Source organism: Melopsittacus undulatus, chromosome Z (genome assembly GCF_012275295.1).
Source record: "Melopsittacus undulatus isolate bMelUnd1 chromosome Z, bMelUnd1.mat.Z, whole genome shotgun sequence".
Taxonomy (NCBI): Eukaryota; Metazoa; Chordata; class Aves; order Psittaciformes; family Psittaculidae; genus Melopsittacus; species Melopsittacus undulatus.
The window spans coordinates 92872757-92900137 of record NC_047557.1 but is presented as its reverse complement, the minus strand read 5'-3'; the positions used below and the strand labels follow the sequence as shown (position 1 = coordinate 92900137).

General features: G+C 38.7%; 1 protein-coding gene across 1 annotated transcript in view; it reads left to right on the top strand.

The window, feature by feature from the left end:
- Positions 1-27381, top strand: part of BEAN1 (brain expressed associated with NEDD4 1) — a 55070-nt gene that overhangs the window by 14756 nt on the left and 12933 nt on the right. Inside the window, exons 3-4 of the mRNA XM_005152167.2 lie at positions 24263-24469; positions 26975-27119. Coding sequence (XP_005152224.2) covers positions 24263-24469; positions 26975-27119 — 352 coding nt within the window. The remainder of the gene's footprint in view (positions 1-24262; positions 24470-26974; positions 27120-27381) is intronic.

The following is a 27381-nucleotide window of genomic DNA, read 5'->3' as shown; positions in this document are numbered from 1 at the left end:
TTATTAGGAAGTTTTATGTGAGTCTTAAGAAATACTTGGAGAGTAATCCCTAGCAAAAGGAGAAAAACAATAAAAGAAGATGGTAGTATCTTCATAGGCATCTGTTCTGGTTGAAGCATAGCTTACTGAAAACTTGACCACAAGAAAGCAGGCTCGAGATGACTTCTTGAGCCTAGAAATTCCTGAGTGCAGGAGTTCCTATTGTCTGTATAGAGGTCCTCTCTATATATCGTACTATATAGAGAACTGTCCATGAATGCTGTTCAGATCACAATCCCTGCTTCTAATGGAAGGATTAAGCACACCAGCATATTGCACAGTACTCAACAGGACAGGAGATGAACCCTCTGAGTCTACTCACAAGACTTTTCCATGCAATTAGCCAAACACTTTTATGACAGGATCAATTAATTACATTGCCAAGCAGCTCGTGGTACTGTCACTTAGTATGCAGAGGGCTATTTCTTAAATTCATTATATGGAATGTTTACCAAAGTCCAAAAATACTTCTAATGCTGATAACATGCTTTACTTGGTTATTTTGTTTAGCTCCTTCCATTTTAATTTTGTTCCACTTCTTTCCCCCACCTCTGGCTTTCTAGAAACCTTCTAGTATACCTAAGATACCTTTTAGTAAAGCTGAAAGAAGGGTAACAGTACTATTTCTATACAACACCTAGTACTTATGCAGCACATAGACCATAAAGAACACACATATATTTTGTAGCCACATCAAAAAGGTGTATAATAATTTTACTTTCAAATGTACCCCAACAGGCATTAAACTGGAAAGTTAGAACCTTTTCAGATACTTCTGAAAAGCAGTTCAAAAAACAGTTCATTCCCCAGTAAGTACCCACAGTCAGAACTTAGGTACTTAATTGTTTCTACTCACAGGCAAGTCTGTTATCTGCATCTGAGACTGCAGAAAGTTTGGTGGTCTTCAGCTATGCAGGGATTCCCAGGGAAGCTGATCACATACAACTTCATTTGGCAAAGCTGGAATAAAACACAGCAATTCAGTCTCAGCTATCAACTAATACAACAGGACAGTCACCCAGAACCACCAGGATAAAATATAGCCACCAAAGTAAAAGGAAGGATTGTCTTTGCTATTGCCCCAAGAAAATTATCACATCAATCTGAAAACTGCTTAATTATTCCTGTCAGCACTAGAGTTCTTAAAAATGCATCATAGAAGCATGTGGTTTTTTGCTTTGAACTGAACTAGTTTCTCTCAGATGCAACATAGGTTTAAACTAGCAGTTCTTCTGGTGTGACTGACTATTCAGGCCTTTAAACAAACACATCACTTCAGATTATAGAATCCAAAAGCATGAAGGAAGGTTGTGCGTCTTGCACAAAAACAAAAGGCTTTTCTATGGTGTACACATTAGAAGTTTGTTCAACTGTTTTCTTTTTTTTTTTTTTTTTGGCCTGAGAAAGCCTTTTATTATTTAAACAGAGAAAAAAACGTCCAAGTTTTTCAGTCTGTTACACGTGCTCACTATGCCCACGCATTCACTATTGTCAGAAGCTAGGTGGAATACGCGAGGTCTGCTTCTTAAAACACTGACCGTGCATCAACCACGGAAGCAGACTAATGATAGAGTAAAAGGGAAATTACTTTAAAAATCACCTCCTGCCCCTGTGTCATTAATACGTAACCTAATATTTAAGATTCACGTACTTAGGCATTGGGAGGGAACAAAATGAGAACGTTTTGTTCCAGCATTCATAAAATCAGACACAATTGTGTCTATAATGGGAGCTGCCTGTACCGGTAACCACTGTCATGTGGTATCACTACTCATTTAGAATAAAGACATTTCTTGGTATCAGCTGTGCAGATTAGCAGGATCTCAGAAGTGGAAAGAGCAAAGAAAAAGTTGCTAAGAAAAGGATTTAGAAATAAATACCTAGGAAGGGGGAAACCAAAAGTGAGAGCTTTCTCAACAGTATTACACCAGTTTTACAATCATGTAGCTCACTGAAATCTCTGGTGGCCCACTGTTGTAAGACAAGAATGAGGCATGATATTTTGAGGATATCCGCCACTATTGTGGGAACTCCTCTCACACTGGAACTCTTGACATTATTACTTGTCCAGTTATGAGCAAATGGCAGAGACATTCAATGTTTCGTATTTAAGACAGTGAGAAGGATTCGAGAGGGCTTATACACAGAATGGTGATTCTAAAGGGAAGACAGACTACCACAATTTATACACGTGTATGGGAAAAACTTTGCAGCTAGACACAATGAAGTAAATTTTCATGGAAGTGAAGGGAATCATGAAAATTCTGGATCCCCTAACTCAACAACCACTATATCTACTGATGGAGGGTTTTACCCTCCATAGTTATCTTGGCTTTCAGAGACAAAATAGTTACTTCATTAGCTTATTCTGAGAGCTTAATTTTTGCATTTAAGAAGCAAAAGACTGACATAAAAGTATTTCATTCAATGTGCAGCTACCATGAAATTCAGCCTAATGGGAAAGCATATGAACTTTTTGAAGTCTTTTTCAGTATGAATATATTTGCTTGTTCCTTCTTGTATTGGTCAACCAGAATCACTATGTGAAAAAAATGCATTTTTGTCTTTCTCGCGCTTCCTTCCCCTTTCTCTTTCTCGTGCTCTCTTTTCTTAACTTGAATGAAGGTGATTTTTTGCTGTTAAATCCTTTTGAATCAGAAATAGAACCAGTGCTAAGTCCTAACAAAAGTATTGTATTGCATGTACTCAAGGGAATCTGTCCTGAGAAGCAATGCATGGATTGGTTCCAGTTGAGAAAACAAGCTAATATTTCCCTTGCTGCAAGAGAAAATCAAATGTATAATCTTTGCTTAAGGGTTAACCATACATTATTTCTCAGAACATACACTCAGCGAAATAGTGTTGGCCTGTAGCACTTCAGATCTACTTGCCTACACCTCCTATTTTTCCAGTCTTCTAGCACAGAAGCTTACAAGTGTACAAAGATTTTAGTTATCTTTTAGTGTCTCAACTTACCTATGAGCTTCTTTTTTTTTTATGGCTGCACTATCTATCTAGACACTTTCCTGAGATTATGAGAAATTAGTATTAAAGACTAAAATTCTGCTTCATATTTAAACCTATATTTTAATTGGAACTAAAGAATTTGCCCCACTGAAGCTAGAGGGTGAGAACCTGTGCAGTCCTTGCTCCAAGGGTTACACGGCTGGAGGCTTTTGTACCAAAGAAATTCAGTGTCTTTTATGTCACTTGATACTTCTCTGTTTATTGTTAAAGTAATTAAACACTGCACAAAACCTTAAAGTAACTCTGTCACAAAGACTTTACTCAAGGCTCATATTAACCAGAGCCAGGTTTACGTTTGGTCTAAAAGTTGCATCTACATAGACTGCCTTTCTATTAAGTACTACAGGCCATTTGGATTAATAATCTCCATCACTCTCTATGCAGTTTCTTTATATAAAATCACATTAAAAAATATAAAATATCAAATCCTGCCTAATGGAAGTTCTCTCTAGCGAATCCTGCCTAGAGTCAGCCAGGTTGGTTAACATAATCTTGTCATGAGACTGCTGAGGAAAGTATGTTAGAATACTATCCAGACTCTGATATTGGACATTTCCTGTCAGAAAAGCAGATTTCAAGGGAGGCATAGTACTGTTACTTTAAAGAGCTGTTACATGAACATAACAGCGCTCGAGATTATAGAGTGACAACCATCACTGAAAATACTAAATTTAACTTAATTAATGCATTCTTTTTTTCCCATTCATTCAAAATTAAGTTCATTAGATGTTGTTTAAAGTTCTTCCGGCTGAAGAAAGAGGATTTGCCATTTCATAATCTCGTTGCAAATTTGTATCAAGGCTTCTCCTAGTCCTTGCGGTTTCAGGGAACACATATAGACTCTCTGAGTAGAGAGACTCTTTGCTTGCTTAGACACAAGAAGATGCTTTGGCCCTCAGCTAGATTTCAATTCTTCCGGGTATTTATGAAATTTATTTCTGTTTTATTAGGAGAACTTCAGTTGTGAACATTACTACCACCTACTCTTTTCCTGTTACAATATGCAGCCTACTACAAACAACAATGCTGTTGCTGGACTTTTTTATAGACCTTAGTCTGGATTATCAAAACTAATGACAACAATATCCTCTTCCTTTACTACCTTCATTTATTCTTTCTAAAGATTAATTTGGAAGACTACTTCTTCCAGTGCTGTTATGCTTATTCAGGGTATTTTTCTCTTGTGTTTGCTAGCATTAAGTTCTATCTGATGTATAATGTACTGCCAGCTGATGGTCAGTGTTTGTTAATCCCAATAGAAAAATCCTACTCGCATGCTACCAGCTTTTGTAAGGAGAAACAAACAGACATGATTGAAGTAGCCCTCAAGTAGCTGTTAAGTAGAGCAGAACTTTTATCTGTATTATGCATCTTTGACAACTTGTCTTTTTATTAGCACATAGTTTCAAAGAATAGTAGGTTTAGAAAATAACTAAGCATGGAATTCTGGCATACAGTAAATACAAAAGGCAAGCCTGTATGGCTCTGTCACCCTTTGTCTCCCATCTAGAGACATTAGCAATGGCTAATGGGAATCAGTAACCTTAAGAAAAGAATATGATCATGTACTATCAAGATGCCAGTGCTAGGTCTTCCTGAAACAGGGCAATCATTCTGACAATAAGACACACACACACCACACCCCCCCCACCCCATGAACTTAGAAAATGCTCAGTTCTCCTAAATACAGCTATTTTCAAGGTAGAGGTAATAACACTAACCTATTCAACAGGATATAAAGAACAACTAGTTCGGTTTCACAGGGTGAAATGGTCAGTATCGTTGTTATATTGATAAGCCTTTTCCTTCATTTATGATATGAAGTCTGTGAATTTCACTAATCTTTATTATAACACTTCTACAATACAAACTTTCAGAACAGCAAGAGAAGAAAAAGATTACATCAGCTGGGCAAATAGTGTTCCCACAATGTAAATCAGTAAAATAAAGACAGTTTTTGAACATGCATCTCAGTGTTTGCTGAATTGGAAAATTTTGTATGAGTAAAATCAAGAATGCATTTACAGTGCATAAACTGTGCACATAAGCACTTTTCTGAATTGAGACCTAACATCTCTGTCCACAGCCTCTTTATGAATGAATAGCAGAATCCAGCTTTTTGGCACATTAGCATTACAGAACATGAGTTAGCGGAAAACACTTTATGCAGTAGAATTGAGAATAACTTGAAAAACACAGAGTAAAAAGAGAACAGTTATCAGGACCAGGGGGTATAAAGCCTCCTTGAAATCCTAAATTCAAATATGCCTTAAGTCATGACTAAAATAAACTTGTTGATTTCAACTGAGTGGCCAAGAGAAGAGGCTTGTTCAGATCATTACGTTGCAAGAGAAGAGTTTATAGCTGCCAGGTTTTGTTCCAGAGAGAACAGTGTCAAATAAATGCATATTATATATAAATATATGAGCAGGGTAGGAAAAAAAAATAAAAATATCTAATGGTAGACAACAAAGTATTGTCCTGATCTATCTTGCTAAGCATCATCGGGGACTCTTGTAAACAACAGTAATTCACAGAAATACTAAATGATGTTTATAAATGAATGAAACCCTGATGACACCCTCTCTGAGAAGTAGAAATAATCCCCTAAATCCTTCTGCATGGGAAAGCCAGAGAAATGTGCAAACCAGTGATATGTGAAATGAAGACTAAAGAGTTCAGGATCTAACTTAGATGATGCTTCTGATCTAAAGCACTAGTAAATCCTTTTTATTGCTGCACTTGCCATAACACTTACATGGGGAGAAAAAGATTCTTTGCTGGGAAGTAAGCATGCTTTTATAACAACCTCCAGTGCAATTATAGGAATAGCATTTGTTTTCCATGGATTCAGTTATCTGGCCTCAGGAATGCAGGGTAAAGTTGAATTACATGCCTAGGAGCTGCATCTGCCTGGTGTATGTAAGTGAGCCACACTGCAGTAGCGTGGCCCTCCTGAGTTGTGTCAATGTGGTTGGTTGGTCATTTGCTTTAGAAACAAGGCTTGGGGACCAGTCCTGTGTCTGCTCTAGGGCAAGGTCAGGGTGCCAATCCTGCTTCCAGAATAAAACTGTTGTGGGGAAGGGCTACAGGGTTGTATTCACACAGTGTGCTTCACACCATGGGCATGAAAAGTTGTGGTGGGTTAACCCAGGGAACGGTGTTCAACCAGATGAGGGACAGTAATGGTTAGGGTTGGCACTGCTTTCCGTGTGCCTCTGCTAGTGAAGTGGCAAGTCTGCTACTAAGAACAGAAACAGCCATTCTGGGGATTCTCCTAGGAAAGAGCAATGTCAGAACTGACACAATGTTTGCAGTAATAAACTGTGCTGGCAAAATTCTTGCAGATGTCACCAAAATGTAAATGAACTCCACTGACTCAGGGAAGTAATCTCCAGAAGAGAGAGACACAGAACTTACTTGCATTTCACAGGGAATTACAAATATCATTGTATTTTCTCCTCCTCAGACTGAAACTGTTGGCTCAGTGTCAACAGTGCAGAGATACATTTCTCTTTCTTGAAACTAGTTTAATACCAAGATAATAAAGTGTGTATCCCTGTGCTTGTCAGCCAGCTGTTTTTCACACATACTTTGCTGCAGGAATCCTGATTCTCAGTAACTAAGAATACAGTACATTATATAGTACACCAGAAACATGTAGAAGTATATAGCTGGTACAGAAACAAAAAGGTCACTCAACAAAAATACAGGAGATTCATCACTTCAGTAAGATGCAGTAAGGACGGTCCACAAGCTTTTGCTGGAGCTCCAGACACTTTCTTGCCCTGAGTACTGCGCTGGAGATAGTAGACAGCATTGGCCTGTAAAGTACTATAGAAACCCCATTCTGGAAATAGTCTCTGGAGCATGAGTTAACAAGAACGACAAGAAATTCACCTGATGATAAAAATGCATGAACAGTTTAGGTACAATGCAACATCTTCATTTTTATTGTCTGAAGAAAGATCCTCAAGATAAAACCAAAATACACAGAGATAGTAGGGGAATGTTACTTACATTTCCCACTTTTTAAAAACATAGACCAAATATGAAATAAAACTAACAGGCATAAGTGTTATATATGTTCACCATAAAGAATAAACAGCACAGTAATGCCCACTGCAGAAGAGATGAAAGCATATTAAAATAAAAATTAAAAAAAAACAAACACACAAAACCAAACCAAACATTTTTCCATAGCAAGACTCTTTTTTTTCCCTATTTTCTATCTTCACATAACCTATGTATTATTCATTAGAAGTAATTGCTCCGCATAAGGTAAGTGTGCTCATAAATCATCTTCTACAGGACACAAAAAGAGCAGGAAAATTAGAATGTGACTTAACGTAGAACGTAATACATACATGATATGCTGCAGACAGTGTTGGTTGGGTTTAATTTAAATCACATGTCAATTCAAGGAATAACAGAGTTAAGGTATTAATTAATTACCCTTTTGGTTATTGACATATGCAACTCATTCAGTTAAAGCCCCATTCTACTCAAATGCATTGGTGTGTCAGTTCACAGCCTCAGTGCTACCATCTGTCCTGAGAGGACTGCAGTGCAGCTTGAACACTGCCAGCCCTTTCAGCAGACACACAGGCACAGAGCAGAGTTGTTCTGATAAAAATGGATCATCCTTGTATGACAAGGTCAGCATAGGATTTCATGGCTGAACAAGCCAAAGAAAAAGGGGGGGAGGGAGGTTTACAGTCTTGATGTGTTAAATTGTGCAAAATTTGTTTATTGTTTGGTGCTTGAGAAATGGACTTGTGTCCTGAGAGATGCTAATATCCTAATGATGTGGTGTTGGGTAACACACTACTCTTTGGCACTAACACCATGCCTTCCCTTTGAAAAGGAGAACTAGTCTTTAGACTTTGGATATGAAGTTCCTGATACATCATCTCTTCTAGCAGGACAAAAGAAAGTGTGTTGGTTATAATGGTGGTAGATTTCTGGTCATGTAGCTGCGCATTGCACTGCCAAGTCTAGCAAGCACCACATCTCCCTGTTGTGTAGGACACTATTTTAACCTAACAGGGAGCCAACACAATGAAAAATAAGTGCATAGATTTTCCTTCCATAACCTAAGAAAAGCCACATGACCCCTTATATTGGAACCAGAATGCCCTGCCACACTTTACTTATAAGAATGGGGCACCTACAGCATCAGAGTTGTATGGTGATAGTTCTGCTCTCAGCCCTTTAGCACTGGTTTCATCCAAGTCAGAAGAGAAGAGATGGGTAAGACACCTGCATCTGCAGTTATGAAGGACAGGAAAACTAGCATTCACCAAATGGAAGTATAACATACCTTAAAGTCAGTATCTTTCCTACCACTTCATGGAAACATGAAAACCTTGCTTCAGTCTGCTAAGCTGCAGAAAAAGCCTAATTTTATCAGTAGACAGTGCCAACAAGGGTGAGAAAAGCTTTTTATTAAAGGATGATAAGTGAAAGGTAAGATGAAGGCTGACATTAGGCAAACAAACTTTATATTAATCTTGATTTGGGATCATAGCACAGCAACTATTTGTGATAATATATGTATATACACAGTTGCAGGAGGCAGATGTGGGTTTTATGGGTTTGATGTATTCATATTAAATTATCTTGAGTAAGAATCCAAAGGACGGTGTCTATAGAGTAAACAAGACTAATGAAATATTCCATTAATTCAAAGACATCTATCACAAATGTCACCACATCCATACCATAGAAAGAGGTTCCATACAAACATTGTGTGCATGCAGATGGGACCCATGGCTACAACCCACTCCTCTCTCTCCAAGCCTCTGAGCCCCAAATTGCCCACTGCAGCCAGGACTGCTTTTTGTGATAACACAACTAATCCTTTTAACCCAGTCTTCGACCTAACTGAACAGCCTGGTGACTGACCTTCTTGCATCTTTCTCCTGTCCACCCTAACTAAGATGTTCTGTGCGAGGAGCAGAGAAGAGGTACTGTAGCAGATGGAAGAGGTATTAGTGTTTTCACTGGCTCTTCAATGTTAACTACTGGGACAAGTAAGTGTATTTTTATTTGGACAAAGCTTAATGAAACAACTGGTACAAATGGTCTTTGAAAATAAAGATCCCATTCCTGCAGATGAGGATTTCCTTAATATCTCCTCTATGATTTCCTCCTTCCACTCTGGACGCTATTGTCACACTAAAGAAGCCAAACCTAAAGCAATTGTGACAGATCAACTACATGTTATTCCAAGTTTCAGGAACCCTTCTCCCACACTTATTCTTGTAATTCAATGCTAATAGTGAAAACTAAGTATATTAATATATATACTAATATATTATATATGCTACTATATAAATATTATATATATACAATATTATATATAAAAATATATATAATATATATGGGAAATATGCACTAATATATATTAATATATATACTTAATATATATAAAATTATATATTAAGTAAGAAATATGTTTCTTTACAGGAACATATTAATAAGAATTAAAAGTTGTTACTTCAGGATGAGGCAAAACCTTTAAGTCATATGTCTCTGCTTAAATTTCCTTTTAGAGTTTACAGGAAAAAAATATTACTAAGATAAAAACAATTTGTCAAAATTTCAGTGGAGAAAAATAAAAATTTAATTGAAAGATACAACCATAACAAAAAAGTAATTTCAAATCTAACTTAATAAGCTTACAAATAATTATTGTAGTTATGCTCCTGACTTAAAGATGCTTGCATGGATGAATAATTCATCTGATCTTCTCTCATGGTCGCTATGCATGTACATGAACACTGCACATGTAAAAGTGGTATGAATGCCCCTTTGAAAAGACCGCATTCCCCCAGCACATCTTACTGGCATCATGCTCCTTTGGAATTCTACCTCGGTGAAGTGTCTGCTTCTTTGTAATTTTATGTTTGGGAACAATTGAGAAATAAGCAGATAACTGAGCCAGTGCACAAGATAATTTGACTGGACACTGTATTGATTCCTCCTATAATGATTCATGAACTGAAGACTTGTTTGGATAGAGAAGCACTGCAAAAGAAATTACAGGGTACCCTGTACTTCATCAGTGATACTACCTCCTAGTCAGTGTGAGAGCAAAGAAAATCTTGTGCTAAATTAATCAGAGGAAATAGGCACATAATTCATACAGTCTATAATCATCTTGACAAATATTGCAAGCTAATGTATTAAACATTGTTCATCACTTTTTATTTCAGTCACAGTAATTTTCTATGGTTGATCTGTATATGCTTCTGTTAGCAGTTTTTGGGTAACTAAACACTGGTAAAGGGCAACATGAGGAACAAACATACACATTATTAGGCTATCTCTAATCTTTTGTCACAGAGGATTTATCTCCAAGTAACACGGGAGATGAACAGGAACAGTGACTGTAGAACCAAAAAGCTCACTAAACAACCTAGGCATTTCCTGCATCAGTGATGTTGCCCATACCTTCACAAGCATTTAGTGCTTGCAGGCTCAGGTATATTGCTAGCAATGAGGCCATCTGTTTTTATCATCAACCCTGTCTTCCCTGGCCCAACCCTAAAATCTGTTATTTCAGGAAACTGTGCAGCAGCTGCTCGTTAGAAAACTCTGATCTCATCCCCAGAAGGATTTAACGAGATAGTATTGACAAGCAACACATCAATTTAATCATCCAAACAGCACAGTAATTCTTGTATCATATGCTGTTAGCACAAGGGAGACCAGAGGATCTAAAGTGAAAGTCCTTGCACTATGTGATACTCAGTACAGTCTTTACAACTAATTGTAATACTACAACATGCACAGGCTGAATATGATAAGGCTGTAGATGTAGTTCCATAAAACACAGAGGTTACCATACTTAATATTTCTAGCACATTTCTCCAATTAATAGCAATGCAGAAGCTATGTAGAAGGCAGGATTTTATTTTTGGACAGTATTCATACCTTCACTGGGGGGGTGAGGAGACAAGGTAAACAACCAAACAACAGAAAACACTAACAAAAATCACACACAAACCAACGAGAGAAAGACGTCTCACAAAATACTGAGCCAAAAAGACGCACTTAACTTCAAACCACATTCTCTCACCTTCCTGTACCAATTTACCTCTTCCTGCTCCAAGCTGAAAATGACCTGTCATTGTAGTACAGTATCAAAACACCCCCACCACTCTTGATTAGGACCCCTTAAAAAGATACCTCTTGAAGTTCTTTTCATTCACAGGAAGAAGGACCAGTTTTTTAAAGCTGTTCAAAGCTCTGGGACTCCACTGCTGTTGGCAGGGATTTCTCCCAAGTCCTTAATTGCAAAGTCATTATGAATCACAGAATCCCAAGGGTTGGAAGGGACCTCAAAAGATCATCTAGTCCAACCCCCCTGCAAGAGCAGGGTGACCTAGAGTACATCACATAGGAACTTGTCAGGCAGGCCTTGAATATCTCCAACGTAGGAGACTCCACAACCCCCCTGGGCAACCTGTTCCAGTGCTCTGTCACTCTCACAGTAAAGAAGTTCTTCCTGATGTTAACGTGGAACCTCCTATGCTCCAGTTTACACCCATTGCCCCTTGTTTTGTCACTGGATATCACTGAAAAAAGCCTAGCTCCATCATCCTGACACCCACCCTTTACATATTTATAAACACTGATGAGGTCATCCTTCAGTCTCCTCCAAGCAAAAGAGACCCAGCTCCCTCAGCCTCTCCTCATAAGGGAGGTGTTCCACTCTCTACATCATATTTGTGGCTCTGCACTGGACTCTTTCAAGCAATTCCCTGTCCTTCTTGAACTGGGGGGCCCAGAACTGGATGCAATATTCCAGATGCAGCCTCACCAAGGCAGAGTAGAGGGAGAGGAGAACCTCTCTTGCCCTACTAATCACACCCTTTCTAATGCACCCTAGGATGCCATTGGCCTTCTTGGCCACAAGGGCACATTGCTGGCTCATGGTCATCCTTCTATCCACCAGGACCCCCAGGTCCCTTTCCCCTTCACTACTTTCCAGCAGGTCAACCCCCAACCTGTACTGGTACATGGGGTTGTTCTTCCCCAGATGCAAGACTCTACACTTGCCCTTGTTGAATTTCATCAAGTTTCTCCCTGCCCAACTCTCCAGCCTGTCCAGGTCTTGCTGGATGGCAACACAGCCTTCAGGTGTGTCAGCCACTCCTCCCAGTTTAGTGTCATCAGTGAACTTGCTGAGGGTACACTCAGTTCCCTCATCCAGGTCGTTGATGAAAATATTAAACAACACTGGTCCCAGTACCGACCCCTGAGGGACTCCAGTAGTCACAGACCTCCAGCTAGATTCTGTGCCATTGACCACAACTCTCTACCTTCTTCCTCTCAACCAGTTCTTGATGTACCTCACTACCTGATCATCAAGCCCACACTTCCTTAGCTTATCTATGAGGATGCTGTGGGAAACAGTATCAAATGCCTTACAGAAATCAAGAAAACCCACATCTACCGCTCTACCATCATCCCTCCACCTAGTTACTTCCTCATAGAAGGCTGTAAGGTTGGTCAGACACAACTTCCCCTGGTAAAACCATGTTGGCTGTTCTTAATGACCCCCTCATCCTTGATATGTCTAGAGATGGAGTCAAGAATAAATTGTTTCATCACCTTTCCAGGGACAGAGGTAAGGCTGACCGGTCTATAATTACCTGGGTCCTCCTTCTTGCCCTTCTTACAGACTGGTGTGACATTTGCCATCCTTCAATCCTCAGGCACTTCTCCCATTTCCCACGACTTACCAAAGATGATGGAGAGTGGCCTAGCAGTGACCTCCGCCAGCTCCCTCAGCATCTGTGGGTGTATTCCATTCAGACCCATTGATTTATAGATGTCCAGATTGCATAGCTGATCCCTAACCCAATCCTCATCTACCAAAGCAAACTCCTCCTTTGTCCTGACTCCTTCTGGGGCTATAGGAATCTGGGACCCCCAGGAAGAGTCTGCAGGAGTAAAGACAGAGGCAAAGAAGGCATTCAGCAGCTCTGTCTTCTTTATATCCTCTGTCTCCAGGGCACCCACCTCGTTCAACAGTGGGCCTATACTGCCTCTTGTGTTAGTTTTATCCGCTGTGCATTTGAAGAAGCCCTTTCTATTGTCCTTAACCCGACTAGCAAGGTTAAGTTCCAAGGAGGCCTCAGCTGTCCTAATTGCCTCCCTACATCCTCTAACAACTGTCCTATATTCCTCCCAGGTGGCCAGCTCCTCCTTCCATAATCCACAGATTCTCTTTTTCCACGAGTTTGCCCAGCAGTTCCTTGTTTAACCACGCTGGTCTCCTAGATCCCTTACTTGATTTCCTACCCATTGGGACACGCCGATCCTGAGCTTGGAAGAAGTGGTCCTTGAGTGCTGACCAACTATCTTGAGCCCCTTTACTATCTAGTACCCTTTCCCATGAGACTTTCCTTAGCAGTTGATTGAAGAGGCCAAAGTTGGCCCTTCATAAATCCAGAACTGTGGCCTTGCTAGGTATCCTATTCCTCCCACACATGATCCTATTCCTCCCACACATCTCATGGTCACTGCAGCCAAGGCTGCCATTGACCATCACCACTTCAACCAGACCCTCCTTGTTGGTGAGTACTAAATCTAGCAGCGCTCCTCTCCTAGTTGGTTTGTCCACCATTTGCATTAAGAAGTTATCATCAATGCACTGGAGGAACCTCCTAGACTGTGAATGATTGGCTGTGTGAGTCTTCCAGCAAATATCGGGGTAGTTAAAATCCCCCATGAGGACTAAGGCATGTAGTCACGAGGCTACTTTCAGTTGTCTGTAGAAAGCCTCATCAACTCCTTCATCCTGATCAGGAGGTCTGTAATAGACCCCCACAACTGTACCAGTACAGGTGACACACATCCTATTGTGTCTTGCTAGGATTTGATATTTCTTTAGTAATCCTGGAGCACCATTTTCCCCCTTTTATTCCTTTCAGTGCTATATCACTTTCATGAATAAGCCTTTTTCAGAATAGCATTCAGTTTTCTCCAGCTCACACAGTGTATTTTTACTGTGTTGTATAAAATAGGAGCTGTTTTCATGCTGTCAGTTTCTTTACAAAGAAAATCTTTGTCTACTAATGTAAACAATATAAAGTTTAAATTTGCTCTTAATCTTTGACTGCTTTTTAATCTGGTTGTTCATGAGCAAGAAATTGAAGATGTCAGAATTGAAGTTGCATTGTATCCAGCTGTTATGCAAATATTCTTCCACATGAGAGCAGGTGCATACAGTTCACAGATCTGGCACATATTTTTGGGATGGTGATAAATTATTCTAATGTGAACTCTTCTCATAACCCTCACACTGAAGGACATTGTGAGTTCTCCTATATATTGCATGTATGTATAATGTAATATATACCTTTTTGGTAGAGAAGAAGTACGTTTAGGTAGGTTGAGCTGAGTCACCTAAACTGGCCACACCATATGAATCCTCTTGGTCTAACAATGAGAAGGAGCCTAACAACACAACACATCTGTCAGCATATAGTTAAAATGAGTAATTAAAGCAGGTAAGAGAAAACTGAATAAGGGGTTCCTTTTTGGGGGGAAGGGGGGTGGGGGAGGAGGTATTGTCTTTTGGGGGGAGGGAGTGGTGAGGGGTGTGATTTTTTTGTTAACTGACACTTGTAAAAGTCTGCTGTTGGCAGTTATGTAAATCCCTTTGCAGTCATGCATGATCAGGGACAGAAATAACTTCCTTTTCTATTATAAAGTTGTTTGTATCTTTCTCCATGTATTTACCCATGCACTGGAAAAGGGATGGAAGAGGATTTTACATCAGCCAAGATAATAGTTTCTCCACCAAGAATCCCATAGATTTTTTGAAGATTCTTTTTTTTTTCCTTTTCCTCCAGTGGGTAAACAGGAGCAATTTAACAGATACATTTCCAATACAATTATTAATAGAAGTAAGGGAGGTAGGATAGTTTGTATACAGGCATGCTAGGAGTTAACAGCAGGGTTCAGGAAACAATCAAAGGTCAATTTGTGCTGCAGTGGTGGGTTTATAGTCAAAGGAAGATCATTCTGCCTCATCCAAAATAACAAATTGTCCCAGAGATGAAATCACAATTCTCCGATAAACTGCAAGAACAACGGTTAATGACCTTTAACATTAGATTCAAGATACAAAAATAAAAAGATGTGAACACACAGGTGAAAGCTGGATGGAATTTCCCTTCCATGTTATTCCACGTAGTATCCCTACACGGGCTTTCATTTATCATAGAATCATAGAATCATAGAATAGTTAGGATTGGAAAGGACCTCAAGATCATCTAGTTCCAACCCCCCTGCCATGAGCAGGGACACCCCACACTAAACCATATCACCCAAGGCTTCATCCAACCTGGTCTTGAACACTGCCAGGGATGGAGCATTCACTACCTCCCTGGGCAACCCATTCCAGTACCTCACCACCCTTACAGTAAAGAATTTCTTCCTTATATCCAGTCTAAATATTTACATAGCTTTATTAGAATCACCCCTGCAGGGCACACTTATTTTCTGGGACCAAACCATTTTCTGGTCCCTTTCATGCAAAAGACCACATTTTAACAAATAACTTACTTTTAAGTACAGGGAGGACTACCCACAGCCTAGACTTCTGATTGCTGGGAAGGTGGTGCAGCACACACATGTTTCTCGGGATATCTGCAAATGAGAGTCCTTAGCATGTCTTCCGTTTGGGGAGCAACCCAGGACCTCTCCCAACTTCCCAGCAGGTAGGAAGGTGTAGCACCTCATTTCTACCAGCTATTGATGTTTGCCCTCTGCCAAATTAGCCTTGAATTGGAAATTACATTTTTATATTTAAATTACACACATATACACACTGCAGTTGATATAGAAAGGTGAATAAATGTACTTTCCTACAGACTACTACTTGGCTTGGGGGGGGGGGGTGGTTGGTTTATTTTTGAAGTCCTTCCTCTGCCATCTCAAATCAACATAAAATTATTTATAAGGAACTATATGGAACCTATAAAATAAGCTGTATATGGAAGGCAGCTGAATGTCTTAAATACTTTTTTTTAAACACAGCTCTGCTGGCCAAAGATAAATATGGGAGACTGCAGAATACATGGCATGTACCAAGCAGCCCAGCAGATATATGGAATAGTGTTTGGCTCTATGGCAAGTCCTGTACTCCAATATACCAATCCTCTTACCAAACGGGTCTTTTATAATAAGCAGTAGGGATTTTAAAGAAAGGGATTTTTTCCCCATGGTTTTTCTACAGATCCTTCAGTGTCCTTGAATTCTGGTGGTTCCTTCAGCAACAAAAAGACTAGGCGACCACAATCATCCCAGGAATCAATATCTGTTTTGCTATTATTGACATTCCTGCAGCTGTCTAAGCAGAAGTCCTAGTCCTATTCAAACGAAATCTGAGGGAGTGAAATCGCTTCTTAATGGTATAAGAAAACTCCTTGATTTATGCAGGCAGATACTGCTGTAGCTTTTACAGATACAAATGATAACCTAAGTCATACTATAGTCTTTGTATAGCCTGTAACATCAACACCATAATTCATATGGAAGTGCATAACAACACTGCAGAACTGTTTTAATTATTTTTTTTAAAAACTACATCACCTGGAAAGACAGACTGTGAAATACCATACATGATATCACCCCTTAAAGAAAGATCTTTGAATTCCAGCATTTGTTAACAGGTTTCTGTCCTAGCACCCAGTTCCTTACCTAACTAGCTAGATCAGCAATTTTGCTGTCATTATTTTCTAAGCAATAAGTGTCGATCATTACTCTACGTATTCTTTTTTTAGTAGATTACTACTGCTGAAGACTGGAGATGAGGTTGGAAAAAGAAATAGGATTATTTCGATAGAAAAGTCCTGAGGCACACCACATAGCCACAAGCGCTCTAGAAGGAGTGTTTGAGGTACCTGTAAGGTGGATATGATTCCTGAAGTTCAGTTGTTAGTTCAGTCTCAGAATTTTATTGCAGATATCTTTATTAGCTCTTTTCCAGATTTTAAAATAACATGAGCAGGTTAACAATTGCTGAAATATGCTGGTTAATAGAGCCAATTGAGTAGTTCAGTGTAACACAAAGAAAATACAAAACTTTGTAATTTAAAAACGATCAGAAATTTGAGCCAATTTAATAGTACTCAGAAGCTGATACACAGATTCCTAGATACATATAGTAAGCAAGAGAACACAAGTCAGCTGCTCACTAGTTGTTACTGTTAGTGCTAGCAAGAATTTCATCACTGCTTTCACTTTTTCTATGGAGGTGGAAAGTAAAGTTCGTAAAGAATGGAACTTTTCTGTGGAAAAAATCAGCTTTATTTTCATCCCTTGTGACTCCCATCCCTGAGCTCCCTCCCCCAGTAAAGATTAGGTTTCCTGCCAGAGCTGTATCTTCCATGAGCTTTCATCTGCCCTATAGCTACCTCCTTAGGTCACATTATATACAGTGCAGACAGAGCTCAACCTCCTACAGAGAAGACATTCTAAAATACATAATTATTTGCCAATTGCATTTTACTCAAACCTTCCCCTCTCAGAATAAAAAGATAAAATATTATATTGTTAATTTTTGCCCCCCAAATTCTATGTGAGAAGTTTATGTGCCAAAATACCAGAGTTTTTCACAAAAACAACAAACCCACAGCAAACAAACAAAAGCTGCTTTTGCCCCATTCAGTTACTACCAACCTAAGGTGGATCTCAGCTTATGAAGGTAACTTCACTTTAATGGGTAAAATAGGATTCTCATGATACTTATTTCCAAGCCATGATACAGAGTTTCTGAAAGAAGTAATAGGGTCAGGTCCTGCTTATCAAATTGTATTAGTTCAATATTGTTTGTATATGAGAAAATAGGGGAGGAAATATATTGTCCATCACAAAGTGGGCTGTTATACTTCCAGAGTGATTTGTTTCACTGCAGTGGTATTTATCATGTTGATAAAATAGACTAAGGATCTGAAAATGGGAAGATTTTTCCTGTTAATTTGAAACAGCACCTATACATGCTGCTGTGACATCAACATAATACCCTAAAGCCACAGCATCTGAAAAGATTTATTTTCTGAGCCCCTATGCAGGCATATTCTCTTTGCTTCTGACATTCTCAATTCACAGGCTGCTGGTGATCCAATCTTATTCATTCTGGCTCTATAATAAGGATGTCAATGCAAGAAGAAAAAAGTCATTATCTGATAGCCAGCAGACATGATAAAAAGGTAGAGTTAGATATCTTAGAGGAAAGGCCACCCTTTCTGCCTTGAATGAGCTTCTCAAGGTCATGGGCAGCCTTTGTACCTGTAAATATACTCCAGATTCACTCTACGCTGAGTGCATCAGATAAAACTGAAATGTCTGTATCACATAGTCTCATGTCTGAATAAGGTTTTGATTTTTTACTGTTAATCAGTGAAAAGTTTTAATTATGATTAGAACATGCAGCAAAAAATATCAAAGAGGCAGTGTGAGATGCAGAGAAACTTAAAGTACCATGGAAAATGTGCTGATTTCAATACCACGGCTGACAGAGCTGAACTGTGCCTTTAATGTTCCTCATCAGCTCTTCCTTTTCTGGAATTACTGATTTTTTTTTTTAATATTTTCACTACACCTAGGATTGGAGAGGTTAAAAATAAAATCAAAACCTGTTAAATTACAATTCCATTTAAAACTGGCAGGTTTCTTGCATAAAATAATAGTTGAATAAAGTGTAAGTGTAAATCAAATACAGGACAGATTTCAGTCTAAAGCCACTCCTGGTGTATACTTGGGATAACCAAGGTAAGCCCCATAAGCAGATGATATCCTGGCATTTATCTAGTGTGAGGGGTTACAACCTTCTTCAGGATCCAGGTGAAATAGCTTTGAATACAGCAGAGGGTTTGGGTTTTCTGTTGTTTGTTTTTGTAAAGATTCAGCTCGTATGGGGCCTTTACATTCACTGACTTGAATAATATCCCCTTCTCCCTTGCTACAGTGATGGTCTGTACAAAACCGGGGCATATGATCCAAAAACCTTTTTCAGCTGTTTCTGTAATGCACCTAGCTTATTCATTTTGTGAACTCGTGCCTGGGAGCTACAGAAATGAGCAGTGCGATAGCAGCTTGATAGCAGCTGCAGCCAGCGGCTTATTTCACAGTACAGCAGCAAGTGCAGAATCCATTTGGTCACTCTTGGGCAGACTAAATCATCTTTGAACAGGAACTGTTCATAAAGGCAGGATCAACAAAATCTTCATCAATTCCACTAATATAGCTTATTTATCCCAGTGTGCCTCAGTGGGACCTCTCAACTCCTTGCCATCTGTCAATTTCTTCCCCTTGATAAAGAGACCGCATATTCCAACACATATTCCCCACCAGTGATCAAGAAAAATAAGGATATCAGAAACATACTTTAAATTGTCTTAGTATTGGAGACATTTTGCTGTGGTTATTTCAAAATCAAAGCATTCAATGCACTATCCTATACAGACCATCCTCTTATTCCTTTTGGTTAACATACCGTATTTTAAAGCAATAGGAGGTGCTAGATCATCAAACAAAACAATCTGTACTGACCCAGGGTGTGCATGTACTACAACATTGTTCTGTCAGTGTGTGTCAGCTCTAGTTCAGCAAGAAATCACTAACCTCATTCTGTCCTCAGCCAAGGCTTAAATGAGGCTGGCAGGGATGTACTGGTGTACAATTCTGCACACAAAATCCTTCCACTACAAGACATCAGCACTTCTTCATAAGCTGTTCAGGCACATTTCAGTCCAGGAAACAAAGCCACTCCATGTCTCATCCTCTCCAGTGATAATATGAATTATCATCTTTATTAAGATAAAGAAACCAGGGGAAGAGATTTTGTTATCTTGCTAAGATCCAGCCTTAAAATTATCTCTGATTTTTAAAGGGAACCAAAAAAAGCCATTACAGAGACTGTTGAGGCTTCACTAGTTCTGATGTGCCTTCATAGGACAAAAAAAAAAAAAACAAAACAAAACAAAAACCCACAAAAAGCCAAAAATAAACAGCAAGAACAAAGCAAACAAAAAAAAACCCACTACTATGTCAGTATGGAGAGAAGTGATGCTCATTTTATATGTAGTGCTTCACTTCTGTCTCATCTAAGATACAAGCAGGTAAAAGACTGCTTTTCAGTAAGAGACAAGCTGCTCCTAATGAAGGTCTGTAACTTGGTGTACCAATCTTCCATAACACAGCTGCACAACAAGACATTTCCCTCTGACAGAATCTGAAACAACTGAAACCTCAACATTACTTACTGCCAAGTTAGAAAGGGTAAAAAGGGTCCCCTTCAAAGAGAGGTTAATGAGAAGAAGAGAGCACAATCTATGCCAAGGAAATTGAGTTGTACTACACCTCCTTCAGTTACATGGAGCTACTTCACAAGTTGGTCTGTTGAGATGCAGGAGTGCTGGGCAAAATAATATAACGTGATGTTTAAGGGATTTTTCAGATTGATAACTTATTGTCTAACATTGAATAGACAGTGTAGGCAATTTCCCACTAGTACTCTCATCATAAATTAAGTGTTCGCTCAGCCATATGTGCCCCTTGCACTGTATTCACCGCTGTAACAGCCAGCACATTCTGTTTGTGCCATGTCTGGTTATGCAACTCCCATAAACTGGAGAGAAACAATGGTTTCTGTATCCTGTGTAATTCATATTTAGAGGATTAGATATAAAGTATTCATATTTATGCATGTTATTGTTTACCGTTAGCTGTTTCGTGGAAAAAATACAGCTTACCTTAAAAAAAAATATTAGCACTCTGCTATTGCTGTTATATTTGTGGGCTTCACATACATTTCCAGATGCTTCTATTCTGAATGAAAACACATCACATTTTTATATATGGAAATGTACAGCTTATCAAAAGAAGGTGTATTTGGATAACAGGAGAAATATTTATAAGGCATTTGTTTGCCAAAAGTAATGTAAACATCTCCTTCCATCCCTGAAAAGTGAAACCCACAGAATTTGTATCAACATAGTATTTCATTCTGTAGTAGTTAGTCACCTGAGTAATTCCCACAGTAGTAAGTCAGTATAAAGTCCGTAGGACTAGATTCAGTGTCAGACTGAAAATAAGACCATAAGAGAAGTTTATCAACTGCATATTGTTTTAGGATCTAGGCTAACGGGAGTTATTCATTCTTTCTAATAAGAGCAATATTGCAATAGATCTTGTCTTTACTAGAGACTGAGTTCAATTAGATTAAGACCATAAAAAAAGAGAAAGAGTCATGATGGTGAGAAACAAGAGATAAAATAACATTTGGAACAGCTAGGGAAGCCCTGAGAACATGCTAGATAAATGAGCTGTCTTGAAACTTAAAAAATATCACCTCGAGTACAAGTGGAGAGTGTTAAGAGAGAGCACCTGCTATCTGAAGTCACTGCTAATCTGTTAAATTCCTATAAAGCAAAGTAAGACCAAATATTAGTGCTCACACTGGGTGACACAACTGGAATCTCCAAACTAGTCAATGTGTTAAGATATCAGCTGGATTCCATACACAACTGAAAAAAAAACAAAACAAAACAAAAATACAAACACACACAAAAAAGAAACCAAACAGGCTCATGTTCTCACCACCATGGCAACAAAGTTAATTCTTCCTTTTGCAAGTCAGCCAAAATGACCAGTAAAGCATCCACAAGTGGTTTCAGTTCAGGTGTCAGTTCCCTGCGACTGTGATTTAAACAAACTGGCACTGCTGTGCACTGCTGTGATATTCTCATCTTTCAAAACACACATTTTAGAAAAGCCTGAATAAACAAGGCTGTGGAAAGCTATAGGGCACAGTACTGGCCACTGTTGCTGATCCACAAAAATCAGCAGAATCTGCCCCTCAAATGTATCCCATGCCCATAAACTGCTAAGAGTATGAAGTAGGACAGTTTTTCATACCCTTTTGATTTCATGCCTCAGAACCAGCTGAATTTTCAGAAAGTCCAGTTTTCTCTGTTGGCATAACATGCTTTGTGAAAGCTTAGCACATTTCCTGGCTATCTTAATTGCTCATAAAGATTCTCAACCAACAGTAAAGTGATTCTAAAAAATTAACAAAAGCTCTACTACATGCTAATTCCCCAGTTATTTTCTATTTCTAGTCAGTGTTTTTATGCCAAGCATGAGCCAATAATAATATACATTGGCCAGAAGCCATAATTTTTTTTAAAGTTTATTGTGACTGCAAGACACTAAGTGGTATATCCCAAAGGAAAAGAGTGGGGAAAACATTGCTGAAAACTATCTGCTAACATCTATCCATACAAAAAGCACCTGCACTTCCAAAAGCATATAATCACTTTAGAAAACACTCAAGAGAGCAAAATATTGTTAGCCTTAGTTTCTGTAGGAAACAAATTATTTACCTGTTCAACTGCCATATAGCCAGATGTAAAAATAAACCCATGCCACATTTAAAGCTAGTCTTGATACATCAGCATCTCTAATAATTTCTTGCATCAATAAAACTCCGGATTTACTCTGTACATAGTCTGATCTTGAGCAGTTAGTGGGAGATTTCTTTCAATCTGAGGGAAGTGTCTGATTGTGGTTTGTTGGTTTGTTTGGGTTGTTTTAATAAACTATGGATTAAGGCTAGGAAAATGGGTGGGATTTGCAAGTTGCTTTCAAGACCTAGGCCCAAATGTAGTTACCTTTACTGCATGACAAACTTTTGTCCACAAGTAAATACACAGAGCCTTCTGCTTAAGCAGGGATTCTATCTGCTGTAATCCCAAATGCTTTTTCCTGTAATTTCTAACATTTACCTCCCCTCCATCAGCAGCATAATCCCTCATAAACACATCTGTGGGTAATTAATTCACATGTATTAATTCACAATTAATTCACATGTATCACCAGTTGGTTCTCTAGAGGAACCTTAATGTTTAACTTTTGATGCTCTCTTTAGCTTGTCTCAAAAGCTTATTTGACCTGGGAATAAATTACTGGAGGTATTTTGACTTTTCATAGTTTGGGATACCCTTGGGGTTTCTGTTTTTCTCCCTTAAGTGATTTATTATTGAATGTAAATAATACCTCCTGAGGGTTTGTTGGTTTTTGTTAGCAGAGGAAAGCAGTTACAGTTTTTGCCACATACACCATGAGTGCCTTTCAACTGAAAAATCAAGATGGGGTGGACATAAGAGGAGTAATGTTGCTGTGTAGAACTAACTGCTGGCAGAGCAAAGGCACAGAGCCAGGTAGAGCTCAGCCCAGTGGGCAGTCACCTGATGAAGCACAGGACGTACCTACTCCCCCGCAACACTGAAGGTGAGGTCTGCCTGTCCACACAGCTCCTTCCTTACACAGTATTAGGCCAAACTAGAGGTAGGATGAATCACTGCACCAAACCTAACCTCTCTGTAAGGCAGGTAGCCAGTTTGAATACTAGCACAGATGAAGCACAGATGCGGCACCATCCTTGCATTACTATTTAAACATGAGGAGCCCAACAGGCAATAAATTAAGCTTACTTACTTTCAGGGTTTTAATGAATAAATTTTAAGTCTCATTAAGATGGTTTTCTATTTTGACTATTTATTAATAAAAAGCAGAAGCTTGGGCAGTATGACCTTAACATCTAATAGTCAAAATAAACCATCTTAATGTCTTATGAAAATCCAGTGCCTCACTTAAGAATGAGTTTCTTCACCCCTCTGCTTCAGATCAGTTTCTCAGGATGTTAACTCATTACACAAATAAAATCATGCCCCTCTGATTCACTCTTGTCTGCAAAACCTTGGAGGCTTTTCACACTTCATCACAACACATAATTTCTCTGTTCCAGGTGGAGCCCAAGTTTTTGAGTTTTCACATTGCTCCTTATGCACTTCAGTTCTTTCAGCATAATTATACAAAGAATCTTTCCAGGAATAAGTAATCAAAATTATGTAACATTCATCAGCTCCAGCAGGATATTCCCCAGTAACAAGGAAACATTTGCTGAGTGACCCTCCCAGAGTCAGTTACTAACAGCTCCAGAAAGCAGTCTAGTAAACAGGCTGTCCATAAAAGCATGAATTCATATAACGGATCTGTCTCGGGCTGTCTCTTAGGGCTTTGAAAGCCCTTAGTTTTGGCATCATATAACCATACTTTGTAAATGTCTTTCTTCACAGCTGACATGTTCTTTCTCTCTGCTGTACAGAAGTCGTGAACGAGAGCGACTCAGATAGTGAATTCCCCAACTACAGTGATCACGGAAATGAAACCCATTTATTTTTTTCACCTATTCTGGTGGCTGGAGTTGTGATTGGAATTGTGCTGTTTCTGTCCTGTATTACAATCATTGTTGGCGGTCTGCGAAAGGAAAGGCGGTTGAGACGCCGGCGTCCAAGAACAGATGTTTTTTATGGTAAGATCGCTCGTTATAGTAAGGTAATGCTTAACTTTATTAATAATCTAGTGCTATAGGCAACAAAAAGCATCTGGCTGCTGTGCAAGGGATAAAAATATAATTAAAAAATAGGATAAGTAGGTCACAGGTAGCTTTGTAGTTTAATAGTGTCTTTGTGCTGGCACCGAATTCACATAATACAAGTTCCATGCAAGGCCAATAAAACAGCATTTCTTAAACAGCTTATTTTCCCTTGATACAGTATAAATTTCTTCTCCATTGCTAGACACCTTATAAGTTTATTTTCATATCCTTGGTATAGCATATAATGTAATTTGTATTTGTTCGAAAGCCAAGAATGTTTTAATTTCCTACAACCTACAACAGTGACTGGGCACTTACTACTTCCATGAGCCACAAGTTAATAACTAGACATAAACAGAATGTCAGGGCATCAGAATGTCATTACAACTGTCATCATCATTAAAAAAGACTGGTTTTCTATTAAAAACAGTGCCAATTGCTATCCCCTTAATTCCTCCCTCCACAACAAAACCCCTGGTACCTCAAAAGGATTTGGGAATAGGAAGAAGTTAGTTACAGAATTCTATTTTTGGCCAATTTGGGGTTTGCTGACCAGGAGTTAAAAGCCACTTTGTCAAGGAAATGACAGGATCCGATTATTTCTATTTTTAAGGAAAAAACAGTTACAAAAAGATACTCTTAAGTCTTCAGCTAGTAAAAATTCAAAAGATAAATGGGTTAATGAATTGAGTGGAACAACAACAGTTATGTCACCTGTAGTTATGCTCCTATATCTGCAGTTTTTGTGCTTTGCATATTGTTGAGGTTTTTTCTTTAGATAATAGTAGTAAGCTACAGAAAAAAAAGCATTGGCTTAAAATCTTGATTTCACTAAGGTAAATCAAGTATCCACTGAAGTCAATCATTTAATTATTTGGACCAGTATTTTTGTGTCTAAAAGAAACACATTTCCTAGGATTAGTTTGTCCACCTAGAGCCAGGGATAATTATTTTTGGCTTTTCCAGAAGCATTCATCTAGATAAATGAATAACATCTTTGTTTTAAGAACAAGTTTTAGACTCAAAAAGAAGTGAAATGCAAACTCCCATGGTAAAAAAGGGGAAAAATGTCCAGAAAGCTAATGTCTACTATTATTGTAATATCTATTTTTCCTACTTTTTGGTACCAAAATTTGAGATTAAATAGTTAAACGTAAATTGGCATTACTGGGTTTTAACTATTAACAGAAATATTTTGGCATGATAAAATAGCATTAAAATTCAATCATTACTAATTTCAGCCCCTTTAAAAACCTTGAAGCCAGGTGAAAACATAAAGGACAATTTCCAAACTACTCATTAGAACTGTCAATGCTAGAGAAATTGAAATGGAAAAAGAAAACCATGGCGATATTTTTAGGGAAATTCAAAAGAATTACCTGAAAATAAATCGAGCCAGTCTGCCTAAGTGAAAATTTTACGTTAGCACAAGCTATCCTAATATCTCAGCACAAATCCACTGGCCAGCATGGGAGTGGTGGGAGTCACTACAAAGTTGGCTTCCTTCACTCATCAAGCCAAAGCAAAGCACAGTGCCTGACAGACTGGATAAGTCCTGGTAAATTCCTCAAGAACACATTGGCAGAGATGAAAATTGCCAGAAGGAGGAACAGGCAGTTTAAGTGAATCCTGTCCTGTACCCTCTGTTGAGAGAGACTCTGCTACTTCAATGTCATCTTAGAAGCTGGACATTCTCTCCAGGTAGTATTTTAGTGCACCAAGTGAAAAGGAGGGATCACTTTATTTGGAAGACAATCACAGAGGGCAGGGGAGCAGAGACTGCTGCATTTCCACACTTTGGGACATTCTTAGGGAAATTCACCCCGGAATGAAGAGCATTAGCTAACTATGCTCTAAAATAGAAAATAGCACTCACTTTTGGTTTTTGTGGAGCGATGAAGCTCTTGCATGGAAGCATTAAGAAAGGCCTGAAGCAGGCAGGAGGATGATTTTCTCTACTATTTTCCATGGTTTCCACTTTTTGTGTTTTTATTGAGAAAAGCTTTTTCTCAAGACACAGACCTGTAATCAAACACACAGGCTTTCTGTTAAAAACCTGCAAGAACTGGCAAGGTTTCAATGTATGCAGCTCCTGGGAGCTTCAGCAATGCTGCTGCTGTTTGAAGCTGCATGCAGCAAAACCAATGCTCCTTTTCAACCTTTGAGGCACAAGAAAAGCTTTAGACACTTGCATCTTATAGGGCAGCACTGAATATTTAGTGCCATAGCTGAAACACCATAGTTTGTCTACAGATTATGCTAATTTGCTCTTAAAAGAGTAGAAACGTCCTGTGAAACCCGATTGTTCCAGAACACCACTAATTTCTCTGCCTCTGGTAGATTTTATTTTCCGATTTATGGCAGTGTTATGAACAGTGATATTGCCTCAGAGAAATCATAGAGGAAAAAAGCAGCAAGTATTTATTGCTTATTTTCCAGCTCCAGATGGCTTCTCTTATGGTGGGTCTTTTGGAGAGCTGAGAGCTGCCTGCATAGATGAGTATCCACCAAATCTTGAGCTTGGTGCCAGTGTGGATACACGTCAACGTGTGGTCAACGTCATATATTCTGATTCACCTCCACGGTAAGCACTTTTCTAAGAATGAGTGTTACAGTCCTGCATGTACAAAGCTGGTTAAAGAAGAAAATAAAACTGTTAGGCCTATACCCACTACAAAAATGAAGTCATACAAACTCTAAATACAGACCTACCTTGTTTAGTTTGAGTACAAGTTTTCCTTAGCAGACTGTATCTTTACTAAAGATGTGTGTACAGCCAATTCTTTAGTAACATTCATATTAAAATTTATCATATTGATGGCATACTAATGAAACACACAGGTAAA